The sequence below is a fragment of the Dermacentor albipictus genome, chromosome 6 (assembly GCF_038994185.2).
Source record: "Dermacentor albipictus isolate Rhodes 1998 colony chromosome 6, USDA_Dalb.pri_finalv2, whole genome shotgun sequence".
Classification (NCBI taxonomy): Eukaryota; Metazoa; Arthropoda; class Arachnida; order Ixodida; family Ixodidae; genus Dermacentor; species Dermacentor albipictus.
In genome coordinates this window covers 5,791,470-5,815,336 of record NC_091826.1, presented here as the reverse complement: position 1 = coordinate 5,815,336, position 23,867 = coordinate 5,791,470, and the positions used below count along the sequence as shown (strand labels likewise).

At 45.6% G+C, this 23,867-nt stretch overlaps 1 protein-coding gene across 2 annotated transcripts in view; it reads right to left on the bottom strand.

The window, feature by feature from the left end:
- The window catches only part of LOC135921791 (chorion peroxidase-like), a 118,872-nt gene that overhangs the window by 9,732 nt on the left and 85,273 nt on the right, over positions 1–23,867 (bottom strand). For both annotated transcript variants that reach the window (XM_065456103.2, XM_070539823.1), the window contains exons 12-13: positions 10,277–10,495; positions 2,859–3,028 (exon numbers count right to left, since the gene is read on the bottom strand). In XM_065456103.2, the coding sequence (XP_065312175.2) occupies positions 2,859–3,028; positions 10,277–10,495 (389 nt within the window). The remainder of the gene's footprint in view (positions 1–2,858; positions 3,029–10,276; positions 10,496–23,867) is intronic.

The following is a 23,867-nucleotide window of genomic DNA, read 5'->3' as shown; positions in this document are numbered from 1 at the left end:
TATCATTATATTCATACTTACAAAACCGCTCAATAGGTCAGAGTTCCCTCATTGGTTTTTGTAAAGAACCCTAAACGACTATAAAACTGAGAGACCGTGCACACAGAAAAGCGGGGCAAAATGGCCTAGATAAGCGGAATCTTGAATTTAGGCGCTGTCGTTGTCTTAGCACATTTTATTATAACAATGATCACTACAACCACACTGGGAGTGTTGAAGATCGCATGACACGTAATCCAAAATATTCTTGGAGCTACGTGCGCTGTCACGCTGCTAAAGAATGAAAAGAATGCCGAAGATGACGCCTTGTTGATGAAAATGGCGATGTTGTCTCGAACACTGCTCATGTCATTGCAGAACATTTTTGTACTGTATTTGGTGTAAAAGATACTTCTACCTTAAGTAACGTGCCTTCTCAGTCTGGTACAGTGTTCAGGCTATCAGTCAATGAATACCTTGTTTTCAAGTCTATGAAGCGCCTCAAACATTCCCTTTCTTGTGGCGCTTACAGTATCATTTACGCACTGCTTAAGACTTACGGAAGCATACTAGTTCTCACCAGAATCTTCATCAGTTTCCTATAGTCTAGTACGTTTCGTAGCACTTGGAAGGGACCACGGGTAGTTCCCGTACACAAATTGGGTGCTAGAAGTGCAGTTACAATAACTGCCGGTTTACAGATGAAAACACTTTGGACGCATCGCAGAGGATAGATATAAGCCACTATTCTGAAACGCTGGATTATATCCATCCTCTGCGCTGCATCCAAAATGTTTTAATCTGTATTTGCATCCCTGATTTCTGTCAGTGATAAGAACATTTGCATTCATGAACAGCATCCCTTTATATCGGGACGCTCTATACAATAACGAGCTTGGTCACATTTATGACCATGCTTCCAGTGTGGTACATAGTAGGGGCCAATCAGACGCTATTCGCTTCGACCTGAGTATTTGACATAGTTTGCCATGGTTTTCTGGTTCCGAAACTCACGAAAACGGACATGCCTTCTTCCCTTACTGCCCTGGTATCCAATTATCTAACCATTCGATCACGTTTCGTTGGCATTAATGGGCAGATTTCTATTACCTATATATGAGGTCACTAGCGGAGTTCCTCAAGGATAGGTTCGTGGCTCTATTCTCTTTCTACTTTTCATAAATGACATTTCATTAGCAATTCGACACTCCTAATTCGTTCTATATGCTGACGACTTAAAGCTATTTAAGACTGTCAACAGTGTTCAAAACAGCACTGACCTACAGAAAGACATCTTTCCTCTCTGGTGCAGAAACAATAAACTGCTCTCGAATGCTTCCAAAACCAAGGTGTTGAGTTGTACGCGGAAAACACACCGTGCGCAATTGCCGTGCACGCTTCGCGACGCTCCGCTGCCGTGGGTCGATGGAATAATGAATTGTTAGGAAAATTAAATTATGGGGTTTTACGTGCCAAAACCCCGATCTGATTTTGAGGCACGACATAGTGGGGGACTCCTAAAATTTGAACCACCAGGGGTTCTTTAACGTGCAGCTAAATCTAAGTACACGGCTGTTTTCGCATTTCGAAATGTGGCCACCGCGGCCGGGATTCGATCCCGCGACCTCCCATGCTCAGCAACCCAACAACGTAGTCACTAGGCAACCAGGGCGGGTGAAAGTTGTTGGTGTAAGCTTCGATAAAACGCTAAGCTTCTCCTCACACGCTAAACACGCGCAACGATGTGCCCTTCGCGCTCTGTGGGTAATGTTTGCCGCATATCTTGTGGCTTCCCTGCTGCCTTTATGAAATCGTATTCTACTGTGTGCCTTGCACTAGTGAACTAGTTTGTGGCTGAACGTGCTAATCGAATTTTGATCCCATTAAACGCGTGCAAAATAAACTGATATCTATTTTCAAGCACCGCTTTTGCCGTTCTGGTGACCATACTCCAGGCCTCTCAAATATATCTCAACTCGCACTTTTACAATCAAGATGTAATTATTCGGACCTATTGTTCCTCTATAAGGTGGTAAATGGCATTATGTATCGTCCAAAGCTTCTCTATCAAACCCAATTTTCCATGCTTCAAAAGTATACCATGCAAAACATCGCATTTTCTGCCCGGCCCCGTTGCATTGAAGACTGTCCTATGGCTCGATCCCAGAGAAAACGTATTAAGTATCCTGCCTGTATTGACTTATTTCAGAGTTCATTTCCTGTGGTTTGTATCAGCGTAGACAATCATGTTGCATAATAGTAACTTCCCTTTACGCCCGCTTCGTCGTTTTCTATTTCGCTGTTTGTTTCTCCACCTCGCATTATTTTGTCTACCACAATTGTGTTCTTTGTGCATTTTGTCTCGCTTATTATTTTTTGAGTACACCAGTATGATGGCTGCATAGCTGTTCCTTGGCACAATACTAAAATGTCACTGATTGGTTATTATTATTATTATTATTATTATTATTATTATTATTATTACTCGTAGTAGTGCTAGTAGAACTAGTAGTAGTAGCATAGATTATTTGTTGCAGTTGTGTCATCGCTATAGCACGAAAGTTTAAACTCGTAGGCCTCAAAATGTTTCTGCAGTATCTTTGGTGATTTTGCTGCGGTCATTATTTAAAACGTTTTAGCGAGCTCAGAACTGTTTCAACGAACGCCGGCGTGCTTAGTGTGCGACTTTAGCCAAATACCAGCACGAGAAAGCGCAGCGATGGTTGCTTCTGGCTACGCGGCATGCTGCGTTCATCCACACAGTCGTGCCTCTGCACCTTTGAGAGCTCATTCTCTGCGGCTACGTGTCAATGCATGGCAACCATGCTGCAACGACACTCTTTGTTCTCTTGAAATGGCGTCTCCATTCAGCTGCTCACCTGACGTAAGCGATCCGGCCTGTGATCCGTGCTCGTAGTAAAAGCGGTCACCGTACTTAAGCCGCTGGAACATGTGGCCCAGTATGCAGGAGAGCGTAGGCCCCACTACACCGCCCGGCACGGAGAACTCTGATATGCCGGCTGTGAAGAGGTCGATGTCCCGCACGCTTCTGAAAAGGGGATAGTGCAAAAAAAATGTGCAGAAACCATCAACAATGATAGCCAGTGCGAACGAACAGCCCAAGGCTTCAAGAAAGCTATTTACTTTATTAAAGGAATGAGGCGCTTGAAAGCCTTTATATTTTGCAGTGAGGACATTTAGGTAGTTTCCATTGTTTCACTGCATAATTATCGCAGCGAACAGAGCCGTGAACCAGCACAACTGCCGCTAGCGGTAGTATACAGGTGAACGGCACGTGTGCCTCACCGACCCACGACAGCTGGCGTGGGGCAAACGTGCCTCACAACGCGAGCACCACTTGCGTCGGCGTCCTTGTTCCGACCGCCAACCACGCAAATGGACGGGAGCCGTAGATATTGGCTATTCAAACAAGGTAAGTTGGAGCAGCTTGAGCAGAGTAGACTGCAGAGTCAATTATGAAGTACGCATGGCCGCTGCTAAAATGAATGTTAATATGCACTGCCTATAAATGAAAAAAAAATACGTGAAGCGGGGGTTTCGAAGTACCGACTTGGTTTAAAGCTCTAGCGTCCGAGGCAGAATGAGTTGAAGAGACCCGGATGCGTTATAAGTCGCAGTGATACTAATGCGTTCTGACGGCTCACGTTTATATGCTTTCAGAATAGCAACAATACATGTGCCCGTCATTTAACGCTCAAGTGAAAAGGAACTCCGAATTTCCCATGGTTACATGGCATCACAAGGTATAACTGCCTTTAAAACTTTCATCGATGCGCCTCTTGCTCAATTCACTTAGTAAAGGGCAGTCTCGTGGAGTGTCCTTTTTCGCTAGTCCCTCTCCTTGAGCGCGTGACAATCTGGTCAGTCGCCAATCCTGTGCTCTCTATGGGTATCTCCAGAAAGTAGGCTCGCGTTTCAATGTAGGATGTGTCGCCGCCTTCATGGCTAGGTCTTCTCGAAATACCGTTATTCTCAAAATGTTGTCTGCTTTATTCCTTCGGCGCGCAGCGAAATCTATAGCTCGTGAACCTGTGCTGTTGCCGTGACCCCCGCATGTCCTTCCCAAGGAGGTGTAAAAGGAAATGAACCTCCTTGATCCTTCTTCATCCGCCACCAACGGAGATTGCGGTAGCAAACGGATTAGTTGCATGGTCACTTGAATTTCATGTCAGAAATTATTTACCGGCCTTATGACCACGAACGTACGTGCATACTTTGTTAAAAGTAAAAAGACAACTACGCGCATAACCACTCCAGAACCAGAGCCATATGGGCGACCTCCTTTATTCCAGTGTTTTCGCATTTCCCGAAATATCTGGATAGGAAGGCAAACTCTGATTCAGACCTCTCTGGGAGCTGAATTAAAGGTGCACTCGGGTGGTCGTGTTTGAGCGCTCCCGACCGCTTTATTCAGCTGAACTAAATTGAGCGCTCGAAACACATTCGCCTCAGAGCGTCGCATTCAGAACGCTCGGAGACGCTCTATCCCCGACTTGGAGCACGGAACAGGGCGGTCGCCGAGTCAGCACGGATCCACATCTGCTCCTAGAAGTTTTCATCCTATCAACGGAACATTCCCCGATAGAACTCCAAACTTGTGTTAAGAAGACGTCTTAAGGTACCCACCATCCTGTGAGATGAGCTTTTCATCGTTTCTGCGCAGTTAATGGAGGAACTTGGCCGCCCGCCGGCCACTAAGCCTAGTGCTTGGCTGGACGCCAAATCGGCGCCACGCGCGTTCACGGGCTTGCGAAGCATGCAAGGCGAGCAAGCAGCGGCGTCCGCTGCGACACTCGGCCACTGGCGCACCGTTGGGACAACGCCGCGCCAGCAACAAGCCACCACGCTGCACGGCATGCTTGAAACTTGTCGCAATCGACGTCGGTACCCTCGGCAACGCTATCCGCTCGGCCACGATACTCGACATAATGGAACGCAGCGACACGTACTTCAAAATCCGGATCACGCAAAACCTCGTGGCCGTTGACACCTATCGTCGATATGCTGCCGACAAGCTCGCGCAACTAAAGAGCAGCACTATCAGCGATGCAGCTTACGAGACAAACACCTACGTGTCTGCTGATAGCTGCCGAGTATTGTGGAAGTAGAACAAGCGAAACTCCTGACAATTCGCCAAATAGGCTCGACCAGTAGCGTGATGTTGACGGTGGAAGGCCCACGTTTACCCAGATTTGCGCTTATTAATCGTGTTGTCCAGCGCCTCTACCAATTTTGACAAAGAAGTTCGGTGTGCTTGCACTGCTTCATGCTCGGTCACGGCACTGACGTATGCCCAAATCGTTGGACGTATTGCATGCGTTACCATTGCACTAGAATGTTTTCCCGTGCGCAAAACATACCGCCCTTCCCTCCTCCCCATGAGTGCTTCCCCTACTGCCCTAACTGCGCAGGTGAACATTCGCCAACCTCGAAAGACTGCTCAACAAGAAGCGGGCAGTGCGGCGCATTCGCGAGCATCCAAGCACCGTCGCCGACGATTACGCAACACCATGCCCTTCCAGTATACGTCCTATTTCACTGAGTTGTCACAAGGGACACACCATGCCCATCAACAGGACACAAGAGTCACCATAAAAAGCAAGACGCCAGACACCTCTATTGGCATTGTATGAAGCTCTGTGTCCATTGCCACTTGCAACCGGTTCACCGTGCTTCGCCAGAAGAGTCGCAGCCGCAGTCTCAGCCGCGGTCGCAGCACCAGCCAAAGCATCAGAAAACGATCTCCAAACGGAAGCCCGCCGTCTGACGCCGCAAAGCAATCCACCACTCCGAAGCCAAAACATCCCAGAAATGACAAGAGCCAGCTAGCCTCTGATGTCCATGAGCCAATCCATCCAAACCTACCGACTAATTCCTCACAACCATCACCTAACACCTCAGAGTCTACCCGTTCTATTTTACGGACTCCAGTTCTTCATTACTCGTACTCTCAAGCTCTTCAGTGCCCTATAACACCATCTACAACACCATCATACATGCCAGACCAAACAAGCATGCAGCATCTTGAACGAGCAGTCGATGTTCTAAGGGCTAAAGTAAACAGCCGCAACCTCCGCAACCTCATTCACGATCGCGAATGAGGTTGCGGTGATTCGCACGATACAGGCTGAAATGCAATATCTAAAACAAGAAATCGCACGCACTAATGTGGTGGTTCAACAGCTAGTAGCCAAAGCGCAAATATTCGTTCGTGCACAGACATCCACGCTATCCAAGGTTGATGACGCCTCCGGCTCTGCAAATCTGTAATATGGCAAGTCCTAATCAACCTCTAGTAATATGGCAGTGTAATCACCGGAGCCTTCGAAAGAAGGCTCTCTTACAATGATTCATCCACCGAGAAACGCAAAAAAATATATATCTTTTTAATTCAAGAAGCTTGTGGATTTATATCATTACCGGGGTATGAACACTTGATCCAAGGCGGTATTACTAAACGAGACAAAAGAGTTACACAGGGTGTTAGCATTCCAATTACCCCTGTAACACACGTGGCCAAACATATTCTAGCTATACAGATCGATTCCATAAACAATTCGACTCAGGAGCACGTTAGTGCACAATGCCACTTCGGCAGCCATGACGTCCTAATCATCAACGTATACTGTGTCCCAAGGCTTGACTGTCCTTCCCTGAAATGGTTGGACACGTGCACAGAGCTACATAAGGACAAAGACATCACTATAGCTGGACATTTAGCTGGGCATAGCTGGGCATCTCCATTTCAATACACATAACATATCATGGGGCTACCAGCGCACAACGAAAGCAAGGCAACGCCTCGAATGAAAAATGCAAGATAACAAGTATACGTTCCTAAATGATAAAACTGGCATTACGCGCCAAGGAAACAGTGTCGAACGTGACTTTAACCGTGACTTAAGCTGGCACCGCGTTATTGGCAATGTAACAAAAGTGAATCTTCATGAAAATCTTGGAAGTGACCATCACATCATTGAAGTTACTTTAAGCATTCCTCGCCCTAAGACTCGCCTTGCTGACGCAGCTTCCCATACACAGCTTACCGACTGGTCCCGATTTTGATTAGGCCTAGACAAGGCCGACGAACAGACGGACCTACAGTCATGGGTGAAGAATATTAGCGAGACGAGGAAGGAATACACCGAAAAGATTGCGCGCATTGCTGAAAAATCTGCTTACCCTATAGGTAAAAGACACAGGCTAGTGCAAAATTAGAAGCGACATAAACAAAATCATGGCCTTCGCAAGCTTATTGAGCAAATAACTTTAGAAGCACGAGAACACACGCAAAAACTTTGCACCGAAAACTGATTAGAAACATGTGACAAGCTAAACGGCAATTTACATACTGCGAAAGTCTGGGATATCTTGAGATCACTTTTCGGCCAAGGAAAACCACGGCACACCATGGACAAGATAAGGAGCTCTGGCCAGACACGCGAAGAAACAGCTGATGAAATTCGTCAGGCGTTCTATCCATTGGACCAAAATGCAGGACAACTTCCGGATTACCCAACTGAGTCGGTCGAAAAGAGTACAACCGGCATAAACGCCCGTTTACTTTAGCTGAGCTAAATACGTACGGCTGTCTCTTCGCTGAAACGAAACACGAAGCCTGGCAAAGATGGGAATACTTATAGTACCCTTCGTAACTTACCCTCTTCTCAGTTAGAGGAACGTTTAGAATACATCAACAATATTTGGGAATCCGGAATCCTTCCAGAGGAGTGGAAAACGGCAATAATAATACCAATCCTGAAACCCGGCAAACCGGCCTACTGTATCACGAACCTACGTCCTATATCTTTAACGTCGTTTGTAAGCAAACGGATGGAACGCACGGGCTTTAACCATTTCAACTGGCACTTACAAAACAATAGTACCTTCCCTAACGCAATGACAGGCTTTAGATCACGTTAGCACTCAGGATACTATGCTTCGTATCTCAAGATGTGTATCAAAATCACAGTCACGTGCAAAGCGGAGTAATCGCAGGTGTAGATATAAAAAAGGTGTTCGACCCGGTTATGCACTCCGCTATACTCAAGAACCTCTTGAACCTACAAACCGACGCCCGCCTCTACAAGTATATTGAAGATTTCCTTACCGGTTGCTCTATAAAAATCAGTGGAGAGCTTTAAGAGTCGTGCCCACTTAGTATTGGAGTCTCTGAAGGCTAAATCCTATCATCCACTCTCTTTAATATCGCTTTGCTCGATCTGCCGGTTCGGCTCTCTCCCATCGCACTACTCGAACACACTATTTAGGCAGACGATATTACTATATGGTGTTGCAAGGGGTTTCTAGAAGAACAGGAGCACACGATCCAGTCAGGCTAGATACCAATCGCGAATACATGAACGATATTGGGCTTAAGTGTTCTCCAAGAAAATCCGAGTTCATAGTAGTAGCTAATCAAATAGGCCACCGAGCGGAAGAGCAGCGCCAAAGCATCAGTCTCCATATCGAACACACCCAAATACCAAGCCGATCTAACGTCAAAATATTGGGCTTTGTCCTTCAGGATGACCGTAGAGCCAAAGTATGGTTGAAACAAAAAATAATCCGACAACTAGGTCGGGTTTACCACATGCTGTATAAAGTAACACATAACACAGATGACTAAAGGAGCAAGAACTTCAAAGGATTATTGAGGCGCTTGTGTACTCCCGTGTGTTCTACAAATTTGCATATCAATCACTCACCAAAGCCCAGCACTCGAAATTAGAAACGGCGCTCCGCAAATATATCAGTTTTGCTTTAGGAGTGCCTCAATTTGCCGCAAACGACCTTGTGGCCTCCACTGGGCTTTTCCACAAGCTTGACGAACGGATTACAATTTGCAGAAAAGCGCAAATTCAAAGGCTCGAAACTTCCCCACAAGGGCGCAAACTGCACGAACATCAAGGATACCAGAGAGGTGCCCCACCTCCCGTTTCCACCGCTGTATTCACCACCATGGAACGCACTACCCAGGATCACGTTCCAGCCCATACCACAACATATGCAGCCGCACATACACGAAGCTCGCCGCTCGAAGTTAGCCAAACGAGTAAATAGGGAAAACTCATGACCATAAACTACGTATTACTATACGGATGCTAGAGAAAACACGGGGAAGGCGGGAGATGGAAAATACCACCAAGCAACCAAACTAAGTGTTGTTGCCGATAGCTTGAAATCTAGCATAGCGAATAGATGATAAAGCTGCCTTTGAAACGTTTATGCCTATTAGGTGCAATGTCTTGAACTTATGGATAAGGTATGATTTTTTGTGTTAGCTTTCTTGTTCAGAACGGAAATTTGACTGTGATGTAGAGTTCAAGTTCATCAAAGTTATGACCTGGTCATAAGACGTTTACACCTCAAAGGGTGCAAACGTCTTAGGCAAAGTTACACCCCTTCGGGTGCATCTCTGTCACACCACAATAATCGTCATCTGCCTTGCTTGCGTTTTCTTTCTTGAAAACGCCGCGCCCGCTACTTTCTTATCGGGGATGCTATATACTACCAGGCACCTCACAACGCTGGCATTGCGTCGCAGACAAAATAATAATAATATTTGGGGTTTTACGTGCCAAAACCACTTTCTGATTGTGAGGCACGCCGTAGTGGAGGACTCCGGAAATTTTGACCACCTGGGGTTCTTTAACGTGCACCTAAATCTAAGCACACGGGTGTTTTCGCATTTCGCCCCCATCGAAATGCGGCCGCCGTGGCCGTGATTCGATCCCGCGACCTCGTGCTCAGCAGCCCAACACCATAGCCACTGAGCAACCAAGGCGGGTAGTTGCGTCGCAGACATGTCAACCTCGATGGTGCACGAGACGGACAAGAAGCCGTTGGCGTCAGCAGCCAGGGACATATGAGACACGTAACGCAAGCGTGACATTTACCGCTCAGCTACCAAAGCTCGCACACAACAGCTCTGCAGGAACGCTTATAGTGTGCGTGCGGACAACGCTCGTGACAGCAGAGGAAGGCAAAAAATACTATTATGCAGCATGCACAGCAAACAAAACATCCATACTTACTGCCTCATTTTGTGGTTGCAGTGAGGACATCAGTGTGAGAAAGCTCAACATGGCTTTGTTGTTGTGTGTTTCATGCCATTTGTTTTTTTTATCTGACAGCCAAATGTCGCGGTAACGCAGCTTCAAAAGTTGTAAAACATTCTAAATCGCATATCAGTATATGAAATGAAATCAATATTTCATTCCTGGATGCCTTCAAAGTTCTTAGAGACACGCGAGTAGACCAAATGTGCGCTTACTTGTACAACACCTTGTACTTCTCGACGGAATCGTTGTCCATGTACTGCTTGAGCGTATCGAACGACGTCACATTGACACCCGTGCAAAAGTAGAAGTAGTCCACGTAGGGTCGAACGCCGTGTTCCCGTGCGCGCTGCAGGTTGAGTGCGACAAGGTCTAGGCCGAAGCTTTCGTTCCGTAATCGGTACAGGTGGTTTGTCACGCCATCGGTCACGTCTCTGCGGGAAGAAAGAAGTCGACTTGAAGCGTTGTCGATTCTACACTCCCAATGGCCTACTTCCTGCCTGCCCCTTCCCTTTATTGACATTGAACTGGCTTATGGCAAGAGCCTGTATATTATATATATATATATATATATATTGTGAGAATTGTTCATACGCTTCACATTCTCACCTGTACATACTCATCATCACCGTTTTGGGGCCTGGTGGAGAGCCCCACGAGCGAGCAGGACGAAGCTCGTGAGCAGCTCGGCGTTCGATCTCCGCCCCGGTGTGCCCAAGCTGGAACTTACTTGGTGGTTTGGCTGAGTTTTGGGTGGATTTGATTTAGTTATCTTACTTATCTTATTTTTGTAGGACTTATCCGTGATTGAAACAACGCTGATGTCTAAAAACTCTCCTAGGCAAGGGCCCAGCCCTTGGTCAGCCTCCCTTTCCTCTTTCCTCGTTCCAGCAACTGACTGGAACGGCCTTCCCCACCATGTAGCTGCCATAACCTGTCCATCCACATTTTCGACTTCTGTGAACGCCTGCATCTTGTAAACCCCACCCCTTATGTAACACCGCGAAAGGGGTCTTTAAGGAAAATAAAGTGATGTGATGTGATGTGATGTGATGATTAGCCTTTGCAATCCTTCTTCCGCAGCGGTGTTAGCAGCATCCCTGTCGCGCTGGTGCCCTCGAGCGGTGGATTCATCCGGCTGAACAACCCACAAGCTGTTCAGGCCGAGCTCCAGGCCATGACACGTCACTTCCAGATGATAAGCGATGTCCGACAATTTGGAAGAGGTGGGATAGTCTGTAGGTCATCAGATTCGACCTGTGTCGCAGACCTCCTTCGCATCTGTCCCGGTGAGTGCGTTTATTCCTCCTCATCTAGCATGCACTAAAGGCATTGTCCGGGGCGTAGACTCTCGATTGAGCCCAACTGAGACTCTGGAGAAACTGTCTGATGCAGGCGTCATAGCTATATACCGGTGTAACCAACTGGTAAACGGAGAAAAGGTTGCCACAGAATCAGTTATTGCTACGTTTGCTGGCATGTCCTGCCCTTCTGAACTGAAAGTGTGGCCACTTATTTTTAGAGTGGAACCTCTCGCTTCCCGTTAACTTCAGTGTCGGAACTGTTGGCGTTTTGGCCATAGTGCAGGAGGCGGCAAATCAAATGGACGCTGTCGCGCCTGTAGTGACGATCATTCTCCCAATGAGTGCACAGCTGAAGCCGAAACTTGCTGCCTATGTGGAGGAAACCATGCGGCTGACTATGAAAACTGCTCGGCTAGAGCTAACGAAATACAGGTACTCGAGGTAATTGACAGACGACGATGTTCGCGGCGAGAAGCTATTTCAGTCGTCAAGGAAATAGCCTTTGGATACGCTGGCGTCACTGCGAGCCAATCTACTTGACAGGAAGACAACTTGTCGAAACTCATTGAATCGGCCGTAGAAAAAGCAATGACAAAGGCTATGCAACATATTGACACAAGTCTTTCCAAGTGTTTGCTGCGCAGATGACACAGCAATTGCAAACAGCTGCAACACCAATCCCCAAATCGATTGCTTGTGCTGCAGAACAGGTAGCCAGTTCAGTCCTAGTGCCGAGTACCACATCAGACCCAGCATTTCTTGGATCCGATCGATGTTCTTCGCGTCAGTCAGACTTGCAGGTCGCCATGGAAACAGGTCATGATACCAGGCTGCAAAAGCGAACTGGGTCTCCAGTAACTGCTTCTTGTTCATATACCAAAAACAAAAAGGGTAATCCAATTTCTCATTCTGGCATCCAGAAAGTTCATTGCGATGGTAGTCGCTGAAGTAACTATATCAATTAGATCATCACCATAGCTTCTTTAAAAGTGCTACAGTGGAACTGCCGTTCCCTGTGTTCTGCTTCAACAGACTTATATTGCTTGACAACTCATCCCAATCCTGACGTCATAATCTTACAAGAAACCTGACTTACTCCTGAGAAAAATTTTAATTTCAAAGATTTTTGATCTTTTCGATTAGATCGCCTTTCACAAGGAGGTGGCTTAATGATTTTGTTGTCATCTAAATTATGTCATAAGGCGAAAATAACTTTCAAGTTAATGTCTCCGGAATGTGAAATTTTGGCAGCGCACCTTAGCATCCCAGGCTACCGTTCATTTTTAATCATAGATGCTTATTTCCCTACTGGCGTGCACAGTACATACCAATTGGATAGTGCGCTTGCCAGCTGCAAAAATGAAGTCATTCTTACTGGTGACTTCAACTCGCATCACGTGTCTTGGGGTTACAAAACAGATTCAGGTGGGACACGTATGTGGAACTGGACCACAGATAAAAACCTTTCGTGCCTTAATATCAGAGGACCTACATTTGTCCGAGGACAATCTCGCTCAGTGTTAGATTTGACATTTTCTATCACAAGGGTCACTGTGACATCTTGGACAACGATTGATTTCTGTACAAACAGTGATCATCTCCCGGTATACTTTGAAATCGCATGCCCTTTAACATCAGTTGAACAAGGCAGAATACTTGTGAATTGCAAAAAATTTAAAGACTGCTTGCGGTCCACCATTTCGTCACTAACTAATAGTAATGACGAAGAAATTGGCTTGAATATTTGTTCAGCATTACAGACGTCCCGACAAAAGTCTGAATTTGTAATTCAGGCAGCTAAGCGTTCCTCATCTAGTCCCTGGTGGGACAGCGAGTGCACACGAGTTTGTAGAAGAAGGAAAGCTGCTTGGAAAAAACTTCTACATAATCAGAGCCCACAAAATTGGAAAGATTATCAATTTATTTCGGCAACCTTCAAACGTACTATTAAACATGCAAAAGATGAGTACGATAAAAACCATTTTGATTATCTATCTAAATCCAAAAACAAACGTGCTTTATTTAATTACCTTCGTTTTAGAAACAAGCTCCCAATGAGCATTAATGTAGACTCAATCGCCTGTACCTCACAGGAAATGCAGGAGTCCTTAGAACTACTGGCTAAAGGACTGGAGAGTCGGTTCACAACGCGCCTTCTAACTTCTGTTTTTTCTCCTGCATTCTCGGGCTACAAGGAGATATCCTATTCGGAAGTAGCAAAAGTTATGTTACAGTTGCCAATACAGCGCCTGGCCCGGACGGGATAACAAATGCAATGTTAAAGATTTTCTTTCAAGAAGCTCCACGTAAGCTTCTGAGGTTGCTAAACAACTCTGTTAGTAACACATGGATTCCACAAGAATGGAAGATCGCCAAAATTATTCCGTTACTTAAAAAAAAGGGGCAGGGTATACTATCGACAACATCAGACCAATTGCGTTGACATCAAACATAGGGAAACTTACTCAAGAGTGCTTCTCGGACATATAATAGAGTTTATTGACGACAATCGATTGTTGAATCCATGCCAAATTGGATTTCGATCTGGCTATTCAATATGGCACGCGCCTGTAGACCTTGAAAGTCGCATTAACACCGCCAGACAGAAAAAAAAATACGCGGCTTTAGTTACCTTAGTTACCTTAGCATTGAACATACAATTTTAACGAATCGGTTACAGAGTCATTGCTTTCCAGGCTATATTGTAGCATGGGTGCATGAATTTTTAAAAGACAGGGAGTTCTATTGTTTTCGAAGCGGCTACTCTTCTAGTAAATATAAGCAAACAAGATGTGTGCCTCAGGGATCGGTGCTTTCACCAGTATTGTTTATGCTGATGACATTGCCTTTTTTGGTATGGCTAGCGACATATACTCTCTTTACGAAATACTGCAGTCGTATCTAAGGGAACTGGAAGGCTGGCTGGATAGCTTACACTTAAACCTGAATGCTAATAAGTGTGCTATCCTTACTTTTCCCTTTAAAGACCCAGTATACATATCGCTTAACTATCATCTCGAAGATATCCCACAAGTAGAGTCACTAAAATACCTTGGAGTTATTTACAACGGAAATCTAAACTGGCGGCCGCATATTGAATATATTGCGACAAAAGGAGCTCGTTCAATGGGCATCTTGCACAAGTTGAGCAACCGAAGAACAGGTATGCGAAGAAAATCCCTCTTGGTGGTATATAAGATGTATGTTCGTCCGGTGTTAGAATTTGGATGCGTTTTATTCTCAGGTGTTCCAGCATACAAGCTTCGGCCACTAGTTTTGTTGGAACGAGAGGCGCTACGTCTGTGCTTAGGCCTCCCAAAATACGTTTCGAATGCCGTATTATACCTGGAGGCAAGAATCCCACCCATAATATGCCGATTTCACCTTCTGACAGTTCAGACTTTCCTAAGGCTATATGAATCCCCATTAAACCGCCTTCAAATTATTTTCCTCTCTAATCGAGAATTATTTTTTCCTATTCATTAGCCCAGGTTTCATACACCACAGATTATATTTGTGCAAACATTACTTGAACCACTAAGTGTGCAAATTCGCGAGGTGCTTCATGATAATACGCATTCAAATTACCCAGAGATCAGGTTCGATGACATTTTCCCAAACCGCGCGAAACTACTCCCTTACGGCATCTTAAACGCCATTTTGCAAGACCACCAAAGCAGCCTAGAAACAAACGTTACCATTGCAACAGATGCCTCACAGTGCGAGGAAAAAGCTGGCATTGGAATATTTTGTCCTGCACTCGACTGGTCTTTTTCTTTAAGGTTGCCTGATTTTGTGCCTATTTTTCTGGCCGAGTTGTTAGCAGTAATGCTAGCTTTACGTAAATTAGACCCAATGATTACAACGGGTGCCATTCTGACTGACTCCCTTTCAGAATGCTCTTGCCTTACCGCTACTAATGAGTCGCCCATGCTAAAACTCTTCCACTTACTAGTTCCAGCCCATGTGCAATGCGTTCATTTGATTTGGGTGCCAGGGCATAAAGGTTTGTTCTTTAATGAAACTGCTGATTCACTGGCAAATACATCACTATCCGGCCCTGTTCTCCCAATTCTACCAGTGACAGCACAGATCACGGCGGCAAGATTTCGGATGCGATTAATAAGATTAGCCTTACCAAACCCACATTTGACTGCTTCTCCAGAGTATAAGCGCTTGGCATTTCCGTGGCATAGCGAATCCTGTGACACAAAGATGCTTGAGGTCTGCCTCACCGAATTACGCTGCCGCATACCCTCGCTGAATTTGTATTTACACAGATCGGGTTTGGTTCCCTCCCCCCTCTGTTCTTTTTGTAATGAGGAAGAGACGATACACCACTTTCTTGTATCTTGTCACCGCTTTACTGCGGTTAGAAATGAATGGTTGGAAATACCTTTTCGAAGAATTGGCCTGGACTTGACAGAACCTGCAATTCTCTCATTCGTAGCGTCCACTTTGGGATTCAGCCACAGGGATGCATGCTTCCCTGTCCGAACATTCCTTACGGAATCTAAACGAATGCCCTGCTAAATTCCTTTCTTTTTGTTTTTACTTTTAAATTAATTATTACTCATTCAATATGACTTTCCTGATTTGATTTAACAGGTAACTCTGCGCTATTCATTGCTATTTCAATAGCTATTACAAAATTTATGCTCCATAATAATTTCGAATAATCCTTGATGAAATGAGCGCTACGAAGACGCGGACGAAAGAACAACATGTACGACAGACAAGGCGCTACTTCCAACTAAATGTTTCTTGAAGAAACAGAACTTTAAATAGATGCAACCAAGAATGGCCCATCGTGATATCACGACCTCCCTATCTCTTCAGAAAAGCTATCTCTTTTTCAGTAAGCGTCACTGAAGGGCAACTAATGCACGTGCACTCGGCCTTAGCAATGTAAAAGGCTTCCAATATCTCCCGTTCTAGTCTATCTCTAGACCATACCAGAAACCTGGTGTCGCGAAGATACGGACGGCAATTGTGACGTTTACAGTATTTCGCCAGATGGCCCCCCGCATTGTTATTTACGGCCCAATTGTGCTCACGCGCCCTTTCATTAAAACACCGTCCCGGTTGACCGATATAAACCTGTTGGCAACTTAGGGGTATCTCGTATACGACATTACTTTTGCAAGCAGTGTACTGCGCTGCATGTTTCTTAGAGCATGGTTCGGGTTTTGCTTTTGTCATCATAGGGCATATCTTGGCCAGCTTACATGGTGCACTGAAGAGAAGATTGATGCTGCGCCTTTGTGCCACCTTCTTGAGGTTGTGGGATACCCTGTGCCAATAGGGAATCACGTGTAATCTCTTCCTATCAAATGGCTTTTTTGTGTTAGTACCCTCTCTTGCCTGTTTGATCTTTTGAAGAAGCTTGTCGCAAACGCTAGAGATCAGTAGTGAAGGGAAACTGGCTAGGCGTAGCCTTGAAACTTGGTTATTGAAACTGATTTCTATTTTGTGGTTGCAAGATTTGTTTAGCGCTTCTTTCAGACAAGTCATTGCAACCCCTCGTTTTACTAGCTTGGAATGCGCAGTGTCGTATGACATTAGCTGCTTGTTCAACCTGGGCTGGTGTTCGAAACAGACATGCGTGTTCATCAGAGTGAAATTGAGGTCCAGAAAGCGAATGCTGTTATCACAAGACCTTTCGCACGTGAAGTTTAGAGCATCCGATGCAGTCCTAAATGTGTTAATTATCGATTCTACAGTGTCATCTAGCCTAGAACCTGGAACGTCGTTAACAACCACGAGGTAGTCATCGACATACCTCATTATAGAGGGAGCACATGATTGATTCAGAATGTTGTTTACACACTTGTCAAAGGCGCTGAGAAAGGTGTCTGAAAGAATGGGAGCGAGCGACGAACCAATACAAATGCCCTTGCGTTGTACACAGTGTTGGTTTTTGAAACTAATGTCAGTGGAATGAACGTAAAAGCTTAACAGTTCTAAAAACTGGCCACTATTCACTCCGGTTGCACAACTGAACCTAACTTCACCAAAGTCTTCGATTTTGTTCCAAACGGCACTGAGCACTCCGTCATGAGGAATCGCATAATACAGGTCTTCAACGTCCAGTGAAAACGCGTACACATTGCTCCAAGTTCCTTGTTCTAAAGTAAGCACGACTTCTCTAGAGCTCCGCACAAGGAAAGGGTCATCTAGGGGTAACTGGCATAAATGGCGCTTCAGGTAGTGCCCTACTTCCATCTGCCATTCAGTTCAGTTCAGTTCAGTTCAGTTTTATTTCCTTAAAGACCCCTTTGCTAGGGGTATTACATAAGGGGTGGGTACAGATTAATATACAAATATAAACACAGGTATACAGAAAAAATTGTACATTGAAGCTACATTTTCGCAAGTGCAAAACAACAGAAATAATAACACGTGAGAAAGCAAGTTAATGATTAGCCAACAAGGACACATTTTCCAGAAACGATGCCGGGCAAGTGATTGCAGCTACGTGGTGGGGAAGGGCGTTCCAATCTGATGCTGTGCGGGAAAAAAAAGACGAGGAAAATGTAGTTGTGTGGGAGCGTGGGCGTAAGACTTGTAATGGGTGCCCAGTTCGTAGAGATATGCGTGCGGGTGGTGTGATATATGGCTCGTGAAATAAGGTACTGTAAAAAAACTTATGAAAGAGACAAAGGCTAGCAGTAGCACGGCGACGTGCAAGGGGCTGTAGATCAGATTTTGCTTTTAAGGATGATACGCTTACGTCGTATGAGTATGAGGAATGGATGTATCTGACGACGCGGTTTTGAAAGGACTCGAGCTCGTTAACTAGATAGACTTGATATGGATTCCAGATGGGTGATGCGTATTCGACTTTCGGTCTGATAAGGGATTTGAAAGCTAGTAGTTTTACGTTCTGCGGGGCGTCACGCAAGTGTCGTCTCATGAAGCCAAAAGTTCTGTTAGCTGATGAAAGTATGTTGGAAATATGCGTACCCCAACTGAGATCACGAGAAAGTGTGACGCCCAAGTACTTAAATGATTCTACTGATTCTAAGGGAACGTTTACTATAGTATAAGAGGACAGGAAAGGGTTACGGCGACGGGTAAAAGACATATGTTTACATTTGTTGGGATTAAGAGTCATCAGCCAATTTTCACTCCAAGACTGCACGTTGTTAAGACTTTGTTGTAAGGTGTTTTCGTCAGTAGCATTAGAAACTGGATGGTAAATCACGCAGTCATCGGCGAAAATTCGTATCTTACAAGACACGTGTTGGGGTAAATCGTTAATATAAATTAAAAAAAGAAGAGGACCGAGAACTGATCCCTGAGGGACTCCAGAAGTTACAGGGAGAAGAGTGGATGATTTGTTATTTACAGAAACGAATTGGTAGCGATCAGTTAGGAATGCTTCGAGCCATTTGAGTACGTCACTGTGTAAGTTCAAAGAAGAAAGCTTTAGTAGTAAGTGGCGGTGAGAAACTTTGTCAAAGGCCTTTTCATAGTCCAGGAAAATAGCGTCAGTTTGTTGGTTAGAGTCAAGGTTTACATGTAAGTCGTGTAGAAATAGAGCTAGTTGCGTTTCGGTAGAAAAACCCTTGCGGAACCCATGCTGTGCCGAATGAAAAAATTGATTCGCGTCCAAATGATTTATGATCAGGGAGTAGATGACGTGTTCTATGGTTTTGCAAGGGAGACTAGTTAGAGAGATGGGTCGATAATTTAGCGGTGTGTTCTTATTACCAGACTTGTAGATGGGAATGACCTTCCCCACCTTCCAGTCGTGAGGCATGGAACCTGTAGAAAGTGACTGCGAGAATATAAGACACAAAAATGATGAAGAAATATATTTTGTATTTTTTAGTAGTTTAGAGTTTATACCATCTATACCTACTGAGGATGAAAGTTTAAGGTTTTCAATTATGCGCAAAACACCATCAGGATAAAACACCACGCTCGGCATGCTAGAAACTATGTTGCAGGGGACATTAGTCAATGGCACGTTATTATCATTAGAAAATACTGACGAAAATGCGTTGTTAAATATAAGTGCGCACTCAGTTTCAGGCACGATTTCACCCATATCATCAACAAGAGTTACAGTGCGTGTGTTACTTGGGTTAATAACTCTCCAAAATTTCTTGGGGTTGTCTGTTAACATTTTAGGTAAGTCATTATTGAAAAAGGACCATTTGGCATTGCGGACAGCACGTAAGTATTCACTCTCAGCGGCGTAATATTTATCCCATGAAGTTGGGCTTGGTTTAAACTTGGCACTACGAAAAAGTCTTTTTTTCTTATTTTCCAACCTTTTTAATTTGTTATTGAACCAGGGATTCTGATGATTCGCGCGGAATGTTAGTTTCGGAATATACTTGCTAGCTAGTTCATTCAGTTTATTTGTAAACAGTTCCCAGTTGTCTTGAACAGATCGTTCATTGAATGAGGTTTCAAAGACGGCAAAAAAAGTGCATAATTCTTCATTTATGGCTTCAAAATTTGCTTTTTCATACAGGTTGATAGTTTTGCTGGAAAAAACACGGGGTGTTGGGGCAAAGTCAAATGTGGCATGAATTACACTATGGTCGCTGATAGGACGAAGGTAGGTAACCGATGATAATAAGTCTGGATGGTCAGTAAGTATAAGGTCCAAAATGTTTGCGCAGTCGCGCGTTACACGTGTCGGCTCCGAGATAAGCTGTGTTAAGTTAAAATTCAAACAAACATCGATGAAATCCTTCGCCTCAGTGTTATTTATTGTGGAAGTTAGGTTATTCCAATCAATAATGGGAAAGTTGAAATCACCGAACAGAAGGATATGAGCGTTAGGATGGCTAACTGTAATCTGGCATAAAGTACTGTTAAGTTCTGATGAGAAGTTTGGATTACTGGTAGGTGGCCTGTAGCACACACCTAGAAGGACATATCGAGGGGAAGAACGAATAAGAAGCCATAGTATTTCTAAGTTCGAGGAAGTAATAATTGGTGTACAGGATAATTCACGACTACAGGCAATAAGAACGCCCCCCCCGCGTGCCCCTTGACGGTCGCAGCGATAAACATCGAAGTTTGGTAAGTCTTGGACTACTTCATCGTCCCTAATTTCACTTGTGAGCCACGTTTCCGTTATAACTAGTAAGTTGCTGTTAGATGACGTCACGAGATTTGATATTGCGTCACGTTTGGGAATGTAACTGCGGGCATTAGTGTAAACGATAGATAAGGAAAGGTTTTTCTTAGCGGCGGAAGGGCGGTTATTAAGTGCATGATTTTTGCGCAGTGATTGCTACTGAATATTTTTAACTGATTTTGTCAAGTCGTCATATTCATAGCGCTGGGAACCAATAACGAGCGTTTTGAAACGCATGGAAAAAGGCATAGACTGACTTTTGGCGTAGGCGATAAGATGTTTTCGGGCGTTCCGAACTGCGGGTGAAAAATCTTCGCTCACGCTATAATTTGTGCCTTTCAGCTTGCGGCCGTTAGACAGGACAGATTCTTTTATTTTATATGACGCGAATTTGATAATGATGGGACGGTGCCGGTTAGGTGAAAAGCGTCCAAGGCGATGAGCACGTTCAATGTCTTTGGACTCAAGGTTTACCTTCATGATATCCGTGATTTCATCAATGATCAACTTTTCTGATTGTGCAAAGGTTTCTTTAGGATTAGTATCAGGAAGGCCATAGAAAATTAGATTATTCCTTCGGGACCGGTTGTCTGCATCGTCTAGGCGATTTTCGAGGCCGGATATCACGCTGGAAGTTTGAGCAGCGGCATATTTGAGGGCTTCTAATTCATTTTGAAGTGGAATCATGGCCTGGTAATGATGTTCCAGTTCGGTCATTCGTTTGTTAAGGTCCATTAGAATCTTATCAGTATTTAAAATCTGATTTTTTAAACCTTGAACTTCACTGATTAGTGTATTCTGACTGGCTGAAATCTTCTGCAATTCTTTCAACACAACATTCGTGTCGGGTCCCGGGTTAGTTTCAACGTCGCCAGAGAGTATTAGTAAGCGGCGAATCACTTCCACACATTCACCCATAAGAGCAAGGCAGCAATGGGGGCTCGGAAACTGCACCAGACAATAGTCGCTACACCTCTTAGCAAAAAGGCTGTGCCTTGTACCAACCTGCATGGCGAAAACCAGTGGGTTAGACGACAGTGTCGTGGCGCAGCCACCGAGCCCACAGAGCGGCCGGAGCGGTAAGCTGTCTTTTATAGTGGACGAGCTGGAGAGCGTCGATGTCGATGCAGGAACCCACGATGAATTGAGCATCCATCGCTGCGCTGGCAGTACGTAGGTGACCGGAAAAGCGCAGTCATGTGCGACGCCTCGCTGATCCAAAAACCGGTCACAAAATGGCGCATGCTCCGAGGGGGTCCGTGAACAAGCAACTGCCAGTGCGGGCAGTAGCACGTGCGAAAGGGCAGCGGCGATCATCTGCATGGCGAAAACCAGTGGGTTAGACGACAGTGTCGTGGCGCAGCCACCGAGCCCACAGAGCGGCCGGAGCGGTAAGCTGTCTTTTATAGTGGACGAGCTGGAGAGCGTCGATGTCGATGCAGGAACCCACGATGAATTGAGCATCCATCGCTGCGCTGGCAGTACGTAGGTGACCGGAAAAGCGCAGTCATGTGCGACGCCTCGCTGATCCAAAAACCGGTCACAAAATGGCGCATGCTCCGAGGGGGTCCGTGAACAAGCAACTGCCAGTGCGGGCAGTAGCACGTGCGAAAGGGCAGCGGCGATCATCTGCATGGCGAAAACCAGTGGGTTAGACGACAGTGTCGTGGCGCAGCCACCGAGCCCATGTCTTCTTCTCAGAAACAATAGCCCTAAAGGGGCAGTCAGGTTTGTGGGTCTTGCCGGAGAAAAATACTTCCAAGACGCCTACCTCAGCCCGGTTCGTCGCCTTCCGAAGAGCTTCCAGGTTGAAGTTATCAAGCAACTTGATTGCTTTGGCTTTTTGCTTTTTGTGGTTGAAATCCACGGTCTTGAAAATCTTCTCAATCGCGCTGATGGCCCTCTCTCCGTAGGCGCCCTTGGAAAGGATGACGAAGCCATCCTCCTTGTCCGCCTATACTGCGACGAGGTCATTTTGCCGTAGGAAGCCCGTTAACTTCTTGAAGGGTGGGTTAGGGGTGGTTTTCGAATGCACGGTCCGAAGAAGGGTATCCACTGCGTCACTGGTGGCTCGATCCCGCTCCGCCTCGCCAGCGCAGTTTCCTATTCGCGGGGCCGTAGCGAGCAGCTGGTGCTTCTTGGACGGTGGCTCAAAGCTGTATTTCGTTCCTTCTTGAAGTAGAACCCTAACGTCGTCTGGGAGCACAACATCACCGAGTAGTGTCACTTTAGTTGGCTGAATGTTTCGCCGACTTCGCTTTGTAAGGCCTATTCTTGACCTTTGCCAAAGGAATTCGGTCACTTGTTTGGCAATCCTCTTGGACTGGGTGAATTCCCGGCCGCCTACAACCTGATCCTTGCTTTCGTTGCACAGGACCCAAAAGTAACGTCGTATACGAGATACCCCTAAGTTGCCAACAGGTTTATATCGGTCAAACGGGACGGTGTTTTAATGAAAGGGCGCGTGAGCACAATTGGGCCGTAAATAACAATGCGGGGGGCCATCTGGCGGAACACTGTAAACGTCACAATTGCCGTCCGTATCTTCGCGACACCAGGTTTCTGGCATGGTCTAGAGATAGACTAGAACGGGAGATATTGGAAGCCTTTTACATTGCTAAGGCCGAGGGCACGTGCATTAGTTGCCCTTCAGTGACGCTTACTGAAAAAGAGATAGCTTTTCTGAAGAGATAGGGAGGTCGTGATGTCACGATGGGCCATTCTTGGTTGCATCTATTTAAAGTTCTGTTTCTTCAAGAAACATTTAGTTGGAAGTAGCGCCTTGTCTGTCGTACATGTTGTTCTTTCGTCCGCGTCTTCGTAGCGCTCATTTCATCAAGTATGCATAACCAACTCACCCACATCAAGTTTCTGCTACTTCGAATAATCCACCCATTTCTTGGCCAATCCCCCATCGTGGGTAGGAGCCACACGCATCAAAGGCTACAACAACAAAAACAACAAGAGACTGGACGCCTATACCTTGCCTATGCTCGCCTGGGCAAGAAGAAACGGAAGCGAAGCTCTTCTCCTTCGGCTTGTCCTTTACGTTTCCGAGGAGGCATTTCGGCGTCATGGTAGCAACAGCCAGCAGCATACCTGACCATTCGGATCGCAACAGTGAGCTTTCGTGGTTTTGGCTAAGTGTCGGGCGGATTTAGTCCAGCTTTGTAGATGATACCAAGCAGGGTTTTAAGATAAATTTACATTGTCTGATACGGAGATAGTGCCATAAATGTCTAAAAATTCTCCAGGGGACGGCACGGGGCGATCTCCGCCCTGGTCGGCCTCGCTACCACCTGATCAAATGCCTCTTGAAGCTTTCTTTCGTAGTGGGGTGAGCAGCATTCCTGTGGCACTGGTGCCTCTGCATGGAGGAGCCATCCGGCTCAACAACCC